Genomic DNA, 17886 nt, shown 5'->3' on the forward strand with positions numbered 1-17886 from the left:
TCTTAAACAGAGGCAGTGGCGTACTTATTTTGGTCTTGTGTGCGTGGGTGTATTTGGAGTGCTTGGGCGCGCAGTTGACGGCAGTTGCCTCAGGTTTTTGATTCTCCTGTGGCTATGGGACAGGGGCACGGTCGTTATCGCCGTTGGTGGGAGCGGTTGAGCTTGAGGACCGTGCGCGAGCGTGCATGCGTGGCCCATCATGTGCTCGCTCTCAATCCCATTCCCATCGCATGTCACTGTGTCGCTGTCGTGGCGCGGAATCTGAATTGCCATGTCATTCCTACGACGTTTTTTTTTTAAACTCGTCCGTCAATTCGTGGCATCCATCGTTTTCGTTTCACTTCTTTTCTGAAACTCGCCCGTCAATTAGCTGCAGTGCACATCTTGCCATCCTGCTCCTATCCTCCTTTTACCTTTTCCTTTTTGCAAACTAACGAAGCCTATCTCGCTAGGGAGCTATTTCCTATGTCGATCCAACAATTCTGAAATGAATCATCGCAACAAAATAATACTACATAATTTCCCAGTATGTTCATTGTATGCACTTGGGCAGCCCAGCCAACCCTAGACCTGGTCACTCCTTGGCCCAGGCTACATATAAAAGCCCGACCTTGAAATTATAGGCCTGAGCTCGACTCAAAACATACAAATGATTATATCGGAGAAAAAGACTTGAGAGTTGAAAGGACAAAGTTGCTAACCTTTGTGATCATTTGAATGGATGGGGGCCTTCAAATCTTGATAAATTTTGGGCAAAATTTGCGAGGAGCTCGAGGAGAGAGGGGGAAGAACAGAGGAAGTGAGGGGAAAGGGGAAGAACAGAGTGGCTCGGGGGGACGAAGGGTTTATGTACGTTGACCTTTAGTACCGGTTTGTGCCACGAACCGGTACTAAAGGTGCTGGACGGGCCCCAGACTGACAACACCCTATCACCACTCTCTTTAGTACCGGTTCGTGGCACGAACCGGTACTACAGGTTCGCCACGAACCGGTACTAATGAGAATGGCCGGCTAGCCGTTGGAACCGGCACTAATGTGTCTCATATTAGGTCCTTTTTCTACTAGTGTGTAACCGACTCCGATGAAATACAATTGAGTTGCATCCTATAGTCTTCTACATACACAACAAGAGCTGCTGCGAAAGCTGATGTGAATTGTAGCGCTCTTGTCAGAACAAGAGGACGACGAACAAACAATCCGTGCAGTGGTACACAAAAAGGTGGTGGTTTCTTCACTCGCTTGGTTCTGGAATCCTAGAAACTGACAGTCATTTAGCTACTCGTTTCGTTGTTTCGATGAGAATAATTCGTACTGTATCTGCTAGGGACGTTGGCCCCTGCTCTGCTAGGTAAACTGATGGAGATTGGCGGCAAGCATTACAAAGTGATATGGCTTCCTGCTTTGGACAAGCACAAGATCTGGGTAACATGGAGGGAGAAAGGGAGCTTTGCATAGCTTCGGTCACAAAGCGCGTCGCGACACAAAGACTTGTATTGTCTATCGTCCCTCGGTCAAGATCTCTCCACGAATAGTGCCGCTCATCGGCCCATCCATCAATCAAACACTGTCCAATTTTTAAACAGTGGCGTAATTTTTTGGGTCTTGGCCTGGGCGAGTCGACGGCGGGTGCCTGAGATTTCTGATTCTACTACGGGACAGGGTCGTTATAATCGCCGTTGCTGGAAGCGGTTGAGCTTGAGCTTGAGTTCTAGCCATCGCATGGAATCTCAATCGCCATGCATGTAAGTCCTACGACGCGTGGAGACTTTGTTGGGCATCCATCGCTTTCTTTTCTCTTGTTAATTTTCTGAAACTCGTCGGTCCAACTCGTTTGCACCCCACGTCTTGCCATCCTGCTCCTCTTCCACTCGTTTTCCTATTTCCTTCTTTCTTGTAAAGAAACGAATGGCGGCCATCTCACTATCTTTCTGCTAGGCCATGGTGAAATATATAGCTCTGAGATGGATCTACGGAACGAAACGCAACAAATAAAGCTCAGGCTGGTTAACATTTTACAAACCAGGGCGTGGCCTCTGTCAAGTGCTAACCCGATATATCAAAATAATGCACCAACAATCTACAAGGGGCATGGACCTCTCTTGTGATAAAGTAGTTGCGAGTAAACTTTGAGTCACCCGTTCAGTTTCTCATACTGTTGGTCAGACTAAAGAAATGGCAGAGAGTGCCCGAGTCCTGTCAAAGCTAGCATTAACAATAGGCAGTTAGCGACACAAAGTTGTTAGCCCTAAACTATTGAGTCTGAACCAAAGCTGGTCTGGTCTGTCGTACTGTATTACTATACTTGTAGTCCTTGGTCTGTAGCTAGTGTACGTTGAGTGACCGACCGTTCATGATTTCTCATACAGATGTGTGGTAGGGACATAGTGCTATACATTCCCATGCACGCTGGATTATCATTTCCAAACCTTTTTGCAGCCTCCTCTGTCCTCGGGGGTAGCTAGTTTAAACGTTGGCTTGAGTAACATAGTTATTCAAATACGAATCCAATGAGATAATTTTTCTTGACATGCATTAACATTTTGTTAGTTAAGAGGGTGTTTGGTTACAGGGACTTATTGATGTAGGGACTTAAATAAGTCTCTTTAAGTCTCATCTAAACCAAACAAGAGAGACTTATAGGGACTTAAAGTGAGCATTTGGGATTTATAAAATAAGACTCTCAAGGAGGGACTTATAGGGACTTATAGTTGTAATATGGTCTTTTAGTCCATGTTAAGTCCTAGGAACCAAACAGGTAGGGACTTATTAAGGAATTGGGACTTATAAGTTGGGACTAAAAAAAGTCCTAGGACTTATGCCAAACAGAACCTAAATCTTTAGTCTATAAAAAAACCTATAAACCAGGACGGAGGTAGTACCGCTGTACGCTCGCCAGCTGCAGGGACAAGGTCTAAAAAAATATACTCCACTATAGGATGGCTTGGACTTGTGCAACCAAAAGCACGTGGAACCGCAAATTCTGTGTGGGACCGAGGGCGACGGCCATCGATGCAATCTACCCAAGTACCCAACCAATTCCGCGCCGTCCCCGGTCGACGACGACGAAGAGCCAGTAGCCCCCTACGTATGATCTACGTGTGAGCGATTAAATTAAAACTTTATCAGTTGTGTCTAACCAATCGTTGCAACTATAGTAGTGCTATCTTTGGGCTTTTTGTGGTGGCGCCTCCTTAGGTGATCCCGACCGGCCGGCCGGCCGGGGTTTAACTTTTCATAGGAATCGAAATCAAACTTGGCAGCCGAAGAAATTGATGGATTGAACGGAGATAGTGGTAGTACTAGTCACATGTCTTAGTCGAGGTGAGGCCGACCCGTACGGTTACGTACGAACTACCCTGGTGGATCGACGGAAAACCGGTACCAGCATGTTTGGAACACTAGCGGGTAGTGCGCGGCGGCACGCCGCGCCATTTGTACTAATTAGCTATTTAGTTATTTTGTAATTTTTGGTAAATTTGTTTGAAATATTTGTTTAGGACAAAGTAGTCCATCCTCTTCTTTGATTTTGTTCCATTCCTGTGCGGCTGAACAGCTCCTGTACATTGTCTCGAGAGCATTATAGGTAGTTGTGGTCATTAATGGCTATGTTGTGACGATTGCAAAGCTGGTAGACAGCAGCTTCGGCAGCTTTCTCTTCTGTTGCCTCTTTTGTTTTGTTGGTGCTGGAAGTCCACGAAACAGATACATCTGAGATTGTGTTTCCCCGTGGGCCAGAGGAGCGCTCCTTTGACCCCGCGTGCACTTGGTCACTTCCCTCTGTCCATCCATCCATCCTCCACACCTTCACTCATTTATTCAAATATGTGAGTGACTGTGGCAAGCTAGCCACTGTTACATGTGCTGAGTCCGAGGAGGAAAAACAAACAAGTACAGTGTACATAGTGGCCACTGCAGGAGAGGAGCATATATACTGGCCAGTGGCCAGTAGCCACTCTAGTTCCACATATACACCGCAAACAAACGGAGCCAGTAGCTAGCTAGCTTTGATGGAGAGCAGGGGCAGCGCGAGAGGACGAGACCGCGGCCACCTCGACCATCACCGGCAGGTGCTACTGCTGAGGCCGGCCGCGGCATGGAGCTACGCCTCCGACGGCGGCGGCGTGTCGTGGCCGGCGCAGAGGTCGCTGTCGGCTTCGTACACGTGCGGCTACTGCAAGAGGGAGTTCCGGTCGGCGCAGGCGCTCGGGAGTCACATGAATGTGCACCGCTGGGAGAGGGCCAAGATCCGCCGCTACTACTGCTCCGCCTACCCCGCGGCTCTAGCTCCAGCTGCTGTCCATAGGGACTGGGTGCCCAACCTCAACTTCTCGCCGCCGCGTTGCCCCGATGGCGACTATGGCGGCACATCCTGGGCGACCCCGCCCGTCTACAGCTCCTTCTCTACCGCGGCGGGCGCGAAGGCGGCGAAGGCTGCGTTGGTGGTGGACCTGGAGCTGGGGGTCGAAGGAGGAGGAGGAGGTTTGGATCTTGAGCTTAGGCTTGGCTGCTCTTGAGCGTTGACTCTTGAGGACTCACATTATAATCCATCATCAATCTATCTATCTATCTATCTATCTCTGACATGTCTGCATGCACGACCATGTACGCGTGCATGCATGCTAATGTTGGCTGCCTAGAGAACGAGAAACGCAGTGATGTTTTAACTATGTAGTCGTTTGTTATTGGAGTGTAGATGCTAGTCGACTTCTTCCATGCCTGCTTCTGGTTTGACTTTGATGTAATCTGGCCCGAGGACTTCGTTTAAGAGAAACCATGCGAGATTTCTACTCTTGTCTCTGGAGGGTTTTTGCCTGTGTATCTTAGCTTTCCGGTAAACATTTGTGCTTTTTCGGTGGGCAGTGGAATTATTTGTTCTGGTGGTCTTTTGTTTGTTCTGCATGCGCATGGCCAGCTGTCATTTATGAGCGGCCAGGTTGTGTACGCGTGTTTGGCATCTACGTCCCAGCGCGTCGGCGTGTCGTCGTTGGCTGCTGTGTTTTGTCCATAAAAACATAAAAGAAGAAATGTAGGTATATAACAACAAAAGGAGGGACGCATGTGCTTTTCTTGACAGATCATAAGATGCGAAGTACATGCATGGATAGTACAAGGAGGGGTACAACTACGACGGGATTACATAGCTACTGACTACAGATGGTGCACGGAGTCGATCTTTAGTTGATCGTTGTCATAAAGAGAGCTAGTTCTTGAGATGTCCTTGCGCTTTATTTATAGTGCACAAAGGACCGCTTGGTTTAGTTGATGAGCTAGTTGCTCACTCCTTTCCGTCGGTGTAGTCGTCGTCGGAAGATGAGATCTCGATTGCTTCTTCAGCACTTGTACCTTTCTTTGCCACCTTGTTGATGGTCTTGCTTTTCTTCATACGTGGTTGAAGCTCTCCTGCCTTGAACCTTCTTGCTGGTGGGTAACTTTGGCCTCTCAACTGATCTATTTCTTCTAGCCAAGAGAGGTCATCGTCTTTTTCCTGCTGAAAGGCTTTGTCTTCATAGGCTTCATTGAGCTTGGTCTGTGGGTTGGCTTCCTCATCGTCGGATGATTCAAGTTGGTGGATCAGTGGTGAGGGCTTCCTTTTGGCTGGAAAGGAGGGAGAGATAGGTGAGCTATCGGGGTAGTCGAGGTAGTCGGGCACGAATGGTTCTGGTGGAGAGAGTGGCTTTGGGGACAGAGGCTTGGCATACTTATTGGGCTCCATCTGGACGTTGCCACGGTGAGAGTTGCTGAGGGGGAAAGAAGCCTTTTTATAGCGGAGATGGATGTACAGTAAAATCTTGTATGAGTGGACGTGTGAACACGTGTGAGTCTGTTGCTGACGTGTGTCTTCATAGCCACACCACGAGTGCATGCGGTTTAAACAAAGTTACTGAAGCTGGGGCATTATTTTGCTTATTGCATGCAGACCCTTGTTGCTATGTTGAGCGGGTTGGTTACGTAAAATAGTACAAGTGCACGTCAGTCGATGTGACTTGAGGTTTGATAAGAGAGATAAAGCTTCCATTGGCTACTTGATTTTTATTCACGTTACATGGTCTAAACACACTGTATGATACAGGACCCATGGCAGGCTAGGCGCATTGCATGCTACAGAATCTAAGGCAGTTTAAACGCATTCCATGCTACAGGACCGAAGGCATGAAGAGCCTTCTTATTTTACACAAGAGCAGGAAAAGCAGGAGGAGTCTAAGTTTTTTTATTCTGCACGCGAGGGGAAAAGCTAAAGGGTGCTGAATTTTTTTTTAAGCTCGCATGCATCCGTTCCTTGTCTTGTTGATTAGTCCTTCTCTTCGCGTGCTTTACGCCATACAGGGTGCCTAGTTCTGGTCGGTGTACTCGGTGCCAGCGCAAAAATGCTAGACATACAAAGATTTACAAGCTTTTACAAGCTCTTTCCATCTAACAACCAATCACAAACCTCTTCCCCCCTGATTTTCAGGGGGGTGGGCCGTCCCGCTCACTTGTTGACCAATAAAAACTAACCCACCTGTAAAAGCCTGTAAACTGTTTGTACGTGTAGCATTGCCGGTGCCAGCATGGGCTGGCTGCTGACCGAATAGGTCTTTCTTTGTTCTGAAAAGATCGGATATTAAAATTTAGTTAGCCTTGAAATTCCATATGGATAACTCTGTACGTTTCTGTAAAGAGAGAGAAGCTGTGCGCACCCTCTTTTGTTTTTATTGGAAAGGTGGTCGTTGCGTTTCCTTCTCTTGCCTGTTGAGTCGTTTTCTTCTTCCTGTCAAGAATAATTTGTCAGCTGGTTACTATATATGTAGAAGGGTGAAAAATTGTTTTCACAAAAAATACCTTTGCAGCAGAAGGAGAAGGCGGGGGTGTGGCCTCAAGCGTGTTGTCTTGTGATTCATTTTCACCCTGTGTTTCTTCGGTCGGTGGTTGAGCATTCTCTGGGTTTGCTGGCTCGAACAATGGTTCGGTACTTTCTACCTGGTAGAACATATGCTCTCCGTCGAGGGAGTCTCTAGTACGTGTTGCAATGACAGTAAATTTTTTGCCAACCAAACCGGTCAGTTCGGGTGGCGTATACTCCGCCCTGCTGTTGGCTTCTGCTACTAAAATCAGTACTTGCTTTTCTGTGAGGATTTCTCCCTGCTGGCCCCAAAATATGAACCGAGCAAATGGCGAGTCTTCGTGCCTTTTTGCGTCTGCATCGATGGCATTCAGTGATATTTTGTATCTGCATGTTCTGGCAGTTTAGGGAGGGATTATTAATGAGTAACTACCAACTGTGAAAGTTGAATGGTATACCTCGGCATAGGAACAGTGCTGATGCAACGTGAGCATTTATACGTGTCGCCTTCCATTTGAACTTTCTTTCGACAGTCTTTGCAACTTTTGTACCACCAGTCACTTGGATAGGATAACTTCAGTGACAAGAATTGAAAATCTGTAGCGTTCGTCCTACGTAGACGGAGGTAAAATTGTTCCGTGGATGAGCAAATTTGTGTAATGATGTAAAGGAGTAGCAGATGCATTTTCTTACCATGATGTGGTTGGGTTCAAGCTCAGCAATTTCTGCTATTCTTGCATCTACCGGCTCTTTTCTTGCTCGATGGTTACCAAACCATTCAATCTGGGATGGAATACCTGTCACGCTGTATGTTTATGCATGTTAGGCAGAAACTGATACGTGATACAGCTGCATTAAGAAAATTAAATGTTGAGTTGTTTACTTGTGTCTGACGGTCTCCATTTCTGGTATTGGGATGTTGACATATAATTTGGTCACTGATGTCGATTTGAAAGCGAGTAAACCTGCGTAAATCGATCTGTACCATGTTATCAAAGTTGATGGAAGGAAGAATAGGCGAAAACTCGTCATTACATTGGCTGACCTGAATAGTGACTCACTGTAACACCTACAAAAAGAGCAACGATATGCTGCGTGGCAGAGCTCTCCACGAGGCCCGCGGCGTTGAAAGTAGTGGCGTGTGTCCCCCAAAGTGTCACCACAGCCCGCTGGCTTCAGACAATAAGAAGAGCAAAAATTATTGACGAAACAGATTATGATTGGTGCACTGGCAGGGATCGATAGTGTTTGCATACTTTCCATCAGTGATGTAGATCTGACAGCGCTCATCAGGGTTTGCGCTGGAGCCTGGCAAGAGTTCTGTGACTTGCACGATTACTCCAATAACATCTGTTTTGTAGTTGTGATCTATATTAGGCTATGGAATTTTACGGGGAGGCATGACAAAATGTTATGTAAATCTTATTTGTCACCTGATAAGATGAAGTTCTGATCAGCACGTGCTTCCAGAACAGAGAATGGCCTGACGTTGTGGGCAAATATTGGGAAATTCACGGGTTGGGGCTCCACTTTTTTAAGCTTAGTGCGAAATGTGAAACATACCCTGAGGGGGTGATCTGAAGATCTAAACTTGCTCTTGGCATCATATAGATTGAAGTCCTCAATTGTATAAATTGTTCCCTCGGTGATGTGCTTCGTAAATTGGGCCATTCTCTTCTCTGGAATCAAACTTTCCATTGTGCCACCCTGCATTTATGAAGCAAAAACTGCAAAGGTTTAGTGTTCATATTTACAGTAAGTAGGTAAAGATGAGTCGCATGAAAGCAACCTGTCGATCAAGCAGCAGGAAGTCCACCTCATAGGTAGTTCCTGTGTCTTTTCTTTTGAGCTCCCAGACTCTTGCGATCCTGGCCATAACTTTCCATCTAAATGATTGCTTGTTGATATCTTTCAGGAGAGGCAAGTCCATCTTGGTGTGTGCTCAGAGACCGTGGAGCATGCTTTGATGGTTTAGTAACTATAGGAACTGATTGCAGAAGAAGGGAACCTCCCTTATTTATAGTGTTTAAGCAGTAGGAGAGATTAACAGGATGCCCCGTCAAAGAGACACGTACTTGCTACGTGTCGGCTTACAAAATAGGCAAGCGTTACCTAAATATATATAAAAAAGTGGGCCTTCTAGAGAGGGAGGTGTCCATCCATAGAATAGTGCTTGCATGCATGCCCCACACAAGGACGCGTGCACTCCGAAATACCCATGCTAAATTAAACGTACAAACATTTACTGGCTGTATTTTTGGAGAGACCATTCGGCATTTTTCCTATTTTGAGTTAGAAAATAATAGGTATTGTAAGACTTTATCAGATAGTGGTTGTGCATAATAGATACTTTTACTTAACGAAAATTAGGCACACGCAGAGTTAGAAGGAATGCATTTATTTATTCTTGGAAATGAGTTTGATAATCAAACGGCCTTCTTGTCCTTGCATGCATTTCAGCATTTGCAATCGATTTTCTAGCGTGAAGCCGGGTGGGTATTGGTCATCTTTTACGAATATGCGTTCGCCATAAGGTCCTAGCATATATCGTTCAGATTTTCACAGGCTGTTTCGGATCCTGCATCTGGAGCACTCCACACTTGTAGCCTACAAAGAAAATAGTGCAAATTAGAACAGTTATGATACACCTGCAGTTTACTGTTTACCTGTACTTACTTGGTTTGGATAGTTCGTGCTTCAAGGGACGCGGTCTGGAAATCTACCGCCTGGGAATAATGCTTCTGTGGTAAGAGATTTTTTTTTTGGGACGCTTGGTTGGTTCTGGTCTTGCATGACCGCGAACAGTCGCGTATTGCTGGTTGATGGGACATGCGGTCTGGCTGTTTTATAGCTCGGCAAATCATGGACACCTGGGCTAGACGTGGCGAGGTGAGCAAGGCCACACCGACGCGTAGGCTAAACGTGGAAATGAGGTGAGGAGGCACTGGCACGTGGGCAAGACGTGGCGAGGTGAGCAGGGACGCATGGATTACATGTGATGACGTGTGCACTGGACGTGGCGATGTGAAGAGAGGTGTGTTGTCGCATGAGCTGGCATGAATAATCTAAAGAGCTGCAGGGTGTGTGGATGGGCATCCAGGAGTGGAGAGTTGAGTTGATGGGAGTCATATTATTATATGCATGAACCATGCAGTGGTGGCTATGGAGAATGTGAGCACGTGTATAGGCACAAAGTGACGTGTCCGGTGAGTTAATCACATACGCTGATGATTGTGGAGAGGTAGGTGCATTTGTAACCATCCAATTAAGCCATGTCCTTTCGCCTATTTATTGAGAATAGGCCAGCTTGTGTTTGGCAAGCTTTGCTTTCGTTAGACCTTCTCATACAGCTAGCTTTTGAGTGCCATGAGTGAGGGAAGAGCCCGGATCGATGATATCGTTCGCAAGAGACGAATCAATAATTGGTTTCGAGAGGAAACCTGGCACCGCGGCGAGCCTGAGTTGCGGCCGGAGAACGACCGAGAGGCAGTTCCACGGCTACGTGCTTTTTGCTACGGTCCATGGCGGTCACTCCCCTGTTACGCCCGAAGACGTGCTGCGTGTCATCAAAGAGCGATGCGGAAGGGTGCAAGGTACAGTGAGAATTGAGCGAGCCTATCCACCTTATCATTTTTTTATGAAGTTTTCCTCTGATGATTTCTGCACGGAGGTTTTACTTCTATCACGGGAACTGTTGTGTGGCTCTGCCTACATCTCTTTCTGCCGCTGGAATTATGGTGCCCGGTGTTCATATGGCCAGCTTGAGTATCGAACAAACCTTAGTTTTGAAGGTCTACCAGAAACTGCCTGGGAACCGGAAGCAATGAGGTTGATTGTTGCAGGTCTGAGAGGCGAGCTCATTGATATATTGCCGTCCGAAGATCGGTGGGTAATTGAAGTAGCTGCATGGCTTGCCAATCCTAACAAGGTACCTAAACTCAGTAGAAGTAGAGGTGCCGACACCACCTCTGCCGCCTTAGAAGCCAGATTCTGACGATGAAGGAGAATCGCCACGACGTCCATCATCGCCTACCAGTAGGAAAATGATGGTTTTCCCTGTGATTATTCATGTGAAAGAGGTCTTGGACCGTGGTCCCTTGATGTCTGAATTGCCATCTAAATATCTTCCTGACGAAGGCGTGGATCTATCTCGAATCCATGTGTTTGACACTTGGCGTGGAAAAGTTGATGGCAGTGGCCCTGGTGATAATGGAAAGGCCTAGATCATGTTCTAGCAAAGTTGTTAAATAGCAGCAGCTTTTTTTTTCCTTTTTCAAAAAAATTGGCAGTTGTATGATGTATGGTTGTATGCTATCTTATCTTGCCTAATTAATGAGTGTTATCTTTGTAATTTATGTACTTTGTTATTATTTTTCATGCCATTTTTCCGCTTCTTGGTTTGGTTGCCAAGTGATGCATGCAGTTGCCAGTCCGCATAATAAACTTCGATTACGGTGCTAGGAGAAACCAAGGAGTAATTCACAATATAGGTGGCCAGATTTTACAACACATCTAGTTACTTACTGCTAAAAAAGGTTAAAAAAGAGAAAAACACGGACCACCTATTTTTACAGAGTCCCAACTTGTACATGAGTAATTCACAATATAGATGGCAGATTTTACAGCACATCTAGATACTGGTGGTAAAAGAGGTTAAAAAAAGAGAAACACGCAGTACATATTTTTACAAAGTCCCAACTTGCACATTTTCTAATGACAGCTACTTGTTCAGTTGATCCATGCCTTGATGGACGCTTCCATCTTCCTGAATTGCATGTACGGCACCATAAAAGGTTGAGTCATGTCTAGTAGCTCGACTGGCACTTGTCTCATCTTGATTTGGCGTGGGATGAACCTGGCATCTTCACACCAAGCAGTGCAATCGTAGGATGAAACGATGTTCTTCCCGTGGTCCTCCAGTGGATCATCAATGATAGTCTTGTGCTGCTTCACCATGCAATATGGGCTAAGAAGGTACTCGATTATTGGAGCCGTGTAAAAACTGCATGGCATGTCATGGATCCTGAGCTCCACTGTGCGATTGATTGGAAACCCAAATGATCCAAATGCTGGTGTCCATGGCTGGATGTCAACCTCACCGGCACGGATCTCAGCTTGAAATATGGTACGTACAGTGTGATAGAGTGAGCGACCCGTAAGAGGAATGGAGGTTGATAGCAAGAAATTTGACGCCATAAGCTTTCTGGCTTTAATTTTGATGTATTTTACATCATTCAGATAAGTCTCAAGAGTTTCAAAGGATGAGAAATAGGTTTCAGCATGCGGTGAAAAAATGACCATGCTAGACAAACTCTGGATCTGGGCGGAATCGATAAACCTCTGGGAAATAAAGCATTGGATTGGTTTGCTTCCAGAACTGGTTATGGGCACAGTTGGGCAGTAAGGCAGTCTGGCTGGGTGGGGCTCGATTCTGTGCTCGCTGATAAACAGATTTACATTGTATGCGCTAAAGAAGGCCATTTCTTGGTCTGCGGTGTACGCATCCTCGTCGGACACGTTCACTTGTATGGTTGGAGGCACCGCGATGGATCGAATGGCCCAAGCGTAGCATGTAAAAGTGGATGGATATTCTATTAAGCGTGAGTCCTGTGTGACATAATCTAAGAAGCAATATGGACTGAGGATTTGCTCTACTATGATGCTCTTCCACAAATGAAGTGGCAGATTTTCCATTGAGATAGTAATGTACTGATTGGTAGAGATTCTTCCTAGATGGAGTAGTGCATCATCTACAACAAATCTATAGCGGACACCTTGGATAATAATGGTGGAATGTGTCCTAGAGAAATTGTAGACACGGTTTCCAGTGGTGTGGTGGGTGCAGGTCATGACAATCCTATTGTCGGTGACGTCATAGAAGTACAATTTGTAGTGCTCGGTGAACTTAGCGACGAGAGCAGCAAGTACATGCTGAGACGGAAGAGCATTAGATGGAGAAAATGGGGTAATTATATAATTACGATGGAGAGGCACGCAACTACGGGTTGCGAGCTGGATCGCTCCCATGAAACATTTTTCAGCGTTTGGGCGATGGAAGCCCACATCGTTAGTGGAAGAAAACTCGTCATCCATCACAAGAAAAATGCCTGAAAAGAAATGACAAATAAAAGAAACCATAAGGCATCAGTAAGTTACAAAGCAAGATGACCGAAGAACAAAAAGATTTAGTAATCTATCCCTCCGAAAGCATGCCTACCGATGGTCAGAGGGGTGGCAAAGTGTCTCAGGGCACCATAGTTTATTCACACAGGCTGTAATGGTTTTGGAGCGTGTGAACCCATAGCATGGATCAGCTTCTTTATATAGCAATTGGCCGTATGTACTATAGAACTACTGTCACCTGTATGCGTGGCGTCTCATGGTAGATTGTTTGCATGCAGCAGCGGTAAAACATCTCGTGCGTATCGTCCCCATGGTAGATCACTTGCATGCAGTAGCTGTAAAATGTCCCGTGCGTGCCATCGCCATGGTAGACCGCTCGCATGTAGAACACTTGGCTAGTAATCAGAGACGTGCTTCCGGTCGTCGGTGGTCCAGAAATATTTTAACTACATGCATAGTCATACACATCTTCTATTTGTCAATACAGTGCTGCTTCACTGTCAGCTTCCGCCATTATTGGCCCCACAAGCAACGCCGCTTCCTCCTTTTCACGGACGAACATGCATGCATATTTTAATCTCCAGAAGACATGATAGAGGGGGTAGGCCAACTGTTTGCCATAGAATCCCAGCTACACGTCAGCTACAGTGACGCAGAGAGGGACAGCTACAGCAGCTACAGTGTACTAACTGGTCAGGTAGCTACAGTTGTGTTACAGTGAATTAATTGGTCAGGTAGGCACAAGTACATCAGTGCTCAACCTGGGCAAGGCAAGGTAGGCAGGTTTGGCCTGGCGAGGTGAGTGAAAGCATGCTTGCGCGTGGGCTGGACATGACCAGATACGTACAGGCGACGCGTGGTTTGGTTATGTAATGTTTAAGTTGTCGTTGTCGTGAGGAAATAAAAAAACTATATATTTTTAATTCTACTTTTTAGAATTGTAACCTTGTGTATGTGTTATAAATAAATGCAAGTTTGCTATATATTGGCAGACGTACACAATTGCTAAGCTAAATAGTGTAAGCCAGTGTAATCATATAAATTGCTAAAAAGAAATCACCACATTTTTCTTTTTTGAGGATCAGAAATCACCACATAGTCTATAATTCGAATGCATGCATGGTGTACATGGGCCAACAAAAGCTGGACCTTATGGGCCGTATCAGAACGGACGGCTGAAGTTAGATAGGCTGGTTGAATCTGTAAACTATAGTAAACAGAAAATGCTTTAAAAAAAAAGAGAAACTCAACCATATGGTCTGGAAGCAAAAACAAAACAGGTTGCAAGCACACACATATTATTTTTTGATCCAGCCTAACTTCAACTATTTACTATGAACGAAAAATTTCATAGTAAATCAAGAATATAATTCAATACGTAGAAGGAAATTAAAATAGAGCAAATCTCTCTAAATTTGAATACGAAAGTACAAACAATGAACATTTTCTTCATACATTACATTCCTTATAATGACCATATGTACTCTGTACTTATCCTCAATTAAAAAATTTAACAAAATAAAACCTACAAAGACAATGAATTAACACAGCATCGACCTGCATAGACAATGAAGCAACACAATACCAAAAATACCATTTTATTCAGCTAAGGAACTTAAAAACAACCAAACTTAATTATTTAAATAAAGAGGACACCAAGAATACCAATCATACATTTTAGAGGACAACCTATTAATTATTTAAATAAAGAGTCACTTTCTTTTCGAAAACAAAATTAGTTAGCATCCACGCCTGTGGGCTAAGGCAACTGAATAGTTGCTATATATCCTCGAAAAATGTAATAAGAGCGAAAAACTTAAATTCCAAATCTTTGGATGGTACACTCAACTGAACAGTTCTCCCTTGGATTGATAGGGTGGACCCAAGACTTATTGCCAGTCGCTTCTTCTTTCTCGTGTTCGATCTCTCTTCTCTGGCACGCTCTCAGCATCCCCCCCATTCATGGCGTCTAGCGCGTAGAGCATCTAAGGCAGTACCACTATAGTGCAAGGCGTCTTCACTGCATTTCTCGCAGGTTCGTCTCTTGAACACCTATGATGGAGCACCAGAAAATGTATTGCTATGCACCGCCCCCTCTGATGATCAACTCATAAATCAGAAAGATATATACCTATAGCAATTACGCATATTACAGTTTAAAAAAGAATTGGGTCAAGCACAGATTTTATTAATTCTATCTATAAATAAATTACGTATTGCAGGCAGCCATTAGCACTCTGAACACAGGGCTCTAGTTCACCAACCCCCATCTACTTCTCTCTCGCGCACTTTCCCGCAGGTCCTCCACTCATCGCGTTTAACAGGTAGAGCATCTAGATCAGTACCGTGATAGTGCAAGGCATGCTGGTGCAGCGAACACTCATCTGACGGGCCGACGACTTTTCGACACTGCTTCCAGATTCGCCTCATGAACACGGATGACCGAGCATCGAAAACCCTATTACTACGCACCGTTCTGACCCGATTTGCTCTTTTCATGAGAGCCGTTCAGATGTTCAAATGATCTAAAAATTGGAGCGACCTCACGCATCAAATTGTGCACCGCACAAAAAATGTTTCTTTAAATTTTCCTAGTATCGTTTTATTTTTTTCTGATTAGGTGCGGATGAGTCTAGGCACCAAAACACCGCACTCGCCAACTGCTAGACAGCATCATAGCAAGTTCCTCGTAAATATCTTGTGCACTCTACATCTTTCTAGTTGTGCACATATAATCATAAAGACACCACTATCAAGATACTTTCTATGCCATAGACTCTACAAATCCATACTAAGATATTTAAGGATATGAATATACAAATGCATCTTTAAAGCAATGTCACCGGTTAATCCAAGTAGACATGTATTCAGTCGCTTCTTTTTTCTAGCATTTAAGTGGATCTGATTTAAATATGTTTTAAGATGTTTGTTCTGAAAAAAACTTTTATCACAAAAGCAATTTGAAATTTACCACGATATAATATCTATGGTCGTGATTTGACAAAATAATTACAAATAGGTATGAAAGCTTAGTACAAACAACTATAGCAATCACACATAATAAATTTCAAAAAAGAAAGGGCCTATGCAGAAGTCTTCTTAATCTATTTGGCAAAATATTTAAAAATAAGTATTAAAGCTTAGAATAAACACCTATAGCAATCCCACATAATAAAGTTCAGAAAAAAAAACGGGTCAGACACAGGTCTTTTTAATTTTGACTGTAAGTAAGTTTTGCATTGCAAGGGATGATGAACTTCTTCACCGGGCCTTATATACTTCTCACTCGCGCCCTTTCCCGCACGTCTCCCACTTGTGGCGTGTAGCGCGTAGGGCATCTAGGCAGTACCGTAGTAGTGTCGGGCGTGCTGGCTACCAGTGCAGCGAGCACTCACCTCACGGACCAGCGCCTTTTGGGCACTGCTCGCAGATTCGCCTCCTGAACATCGGCAATCGAGCGGCGAGCAATGCTGGTGAACTTCGCCCATCGTACACCGGGTTTGAGCTATAAAAATAACCCTGGGCTCTCTTCTTTTTCTCTATCTCCACAAGGTGCCCCATTCCTTCTCCCTAATTTTGACCTTCCTTTCTTCCTCCAGTGGCAAAAAACTGAGAGGAAGCCCCCAATGGAGAGTGTGATCTCAGAGTTGATCATAATTCTCATGTTTGGGATGCTAGCAGCATTGCTTGGCTTCTCGATGCTTCTGTGTGCAATGATCTTAGATGATCACCATGACGCTGTTGCCCGAGCGGTGGCTCTTCGAGGCAGTGGTGCCCGAGCGGTGGCTCTCCGAGGCAGTGGTGCCCTTGCCACTTAAGGAAGATATGCTTCGTAGTTCTCTACTTAAGCTACCTACAAGATATCATATTGCCCTCTGTCATTTTTTTCGCATTTCGCCATTGGAGGGAGATATGCTTGGTAGTGTTCTACCCGAGCTACCAAGGAGATATCATATTTCTATCCTTCATTTCTTTTTCTTTTTATTCCTTCTGTAGGTGCCAGCACCTTGCCGGTTTCATGGCTTCTCTTATCTGTGCTTGTTTACCTTGCCACATGTTAAAGGTAATCTGCAATATATATATGTTGTTGTTTTCCCTGGCGATTATAGACTTTATTGGATGGCAAATTAGGACTTGGTGTTTCACAAGTTGTACATGGCTAAAGGCTGCACATGTTTTTTTTCTAACAACAGGAAAAATAAAATGAAACCGAACTGCGCAGATAATAAATAAACACATTATTAAAAAAAAAAGAGGAAACACACATGACCTTAGTTAGTACACCACAGCCAACATACATGACGTAGAAGTACAAAGACAGATAATTTTACACATGGGAAACTACGAAATACGACCTGATCTCCTCAATGCAACGATAACATCTAAGCAATCCCGTTCCATCATCGATTTTAATTTCGGCAAGCCTCAGATTGTTAACACCCTATTCCATCTTTGCCTGCTCACCTACCGCTTCCCCGTCCATTCACTTGGACATCTCTAACCGTTGAGCGTTATCCTCCAAGATGCATCAGCAATCGCCTCTTGCACTAAACAGGAACTATAAAATGTAAATTTGTCAATAAAAAAGTGTACATGTTAATTTATCAATAGGTAGGAAATGCAGTATGTAACCATGCAGCTAGAAGATTAACACCTCTCCATATATCAGTCTTAACCCAAAAAAATCCAAAAAACTATAATAAATCTAGCATAAATTTGTAGTCAACACCAAATCTGAAAGAACTAACCATGTAAAAACGGAACTATAAACGACGAACGATTTCTTCATAGACTACATTCCTTGTGATTGCCGAATGTTCTCCGTTCTCATCTTCAATTAAGAATTTTAAGCCCTTCCGAGACGTAACACGCGAGACAGCTACATACAATTGTCCATGTGAAAAAACCGGATTCCTCAAATACACACAAATCTTTGATAAAGT

At 44.6% G+C, this 17886-nt stretch overlaps 2 protein-coding genes across 2 annotated transcripts; one reads left to right on the forward strand and one right to left on the reverse strand.

The window, feature by feature from the left end:
• Positions 1-3874: 3874 nt before the first annotated feature.
• Positions 3875-4741, forward strand: LOC123064513 (uncharacterized). Its single transcript, XM_044487980.1, has one exon. The coding sequence runs from the start codon at positions 4008-4010 to the stop codon at positions 4512-4514; it is 507 nt and encodes a 168-aa protein (XP_044343915.1). The 5' UTR covers positions 3875-4007; the 3' UTR covers positions 4515-4741.
• Positions 4742-5998: 1257 nt separating this feature from the next.
• Positions 5999-9623, reverse strand: LOC123064515 (uncharacterized). Its single transcript, XM_044487981.1, has 11 exons — positions 9497-9623; positions 8610-9427; positions 8254-8527; positions 8077-8170; positions 7866-7993; positions 7704-7785; positions 7514-7625; positions 7279-7431; positions 6820-7207; positions 6678-6748; positions 5999-6585 (listed from the first exon to the last, which is right to left on the reverse strand). The coding sequence occupies exons 2-8, from the start codon at positions 8748-8750 to the stop codon at positions 7378-7380; spliced, it is 885 nt and encodes a 294-aa protein (XP_044343916.1). The 5' UTR covers positions 8751-9427; positions 9497-9623; the 3' UTR covers positions 5999-6585; positions 6678-6748; positions 6820-7207; positions 7279-7377.
• Positions 9624-17886: the final 8263 nt, after the last annotated feature.

Source organism: Triticum aestivum, chromosome 3B (genome assembly GCF_018294505.1).
Source record: "Triticum aestivum cultivar Chinese Spring chromosome 3B, IWGSC CS RefSeq v2.1, whole genome shotgun sequence".
Classification (NCBI taxonomy): Eukaryota; Viridiplantae; Streptophyta; class Magnoliopsida; order Poales; family Poaceae; genus Triticum; species Triticum aestivum.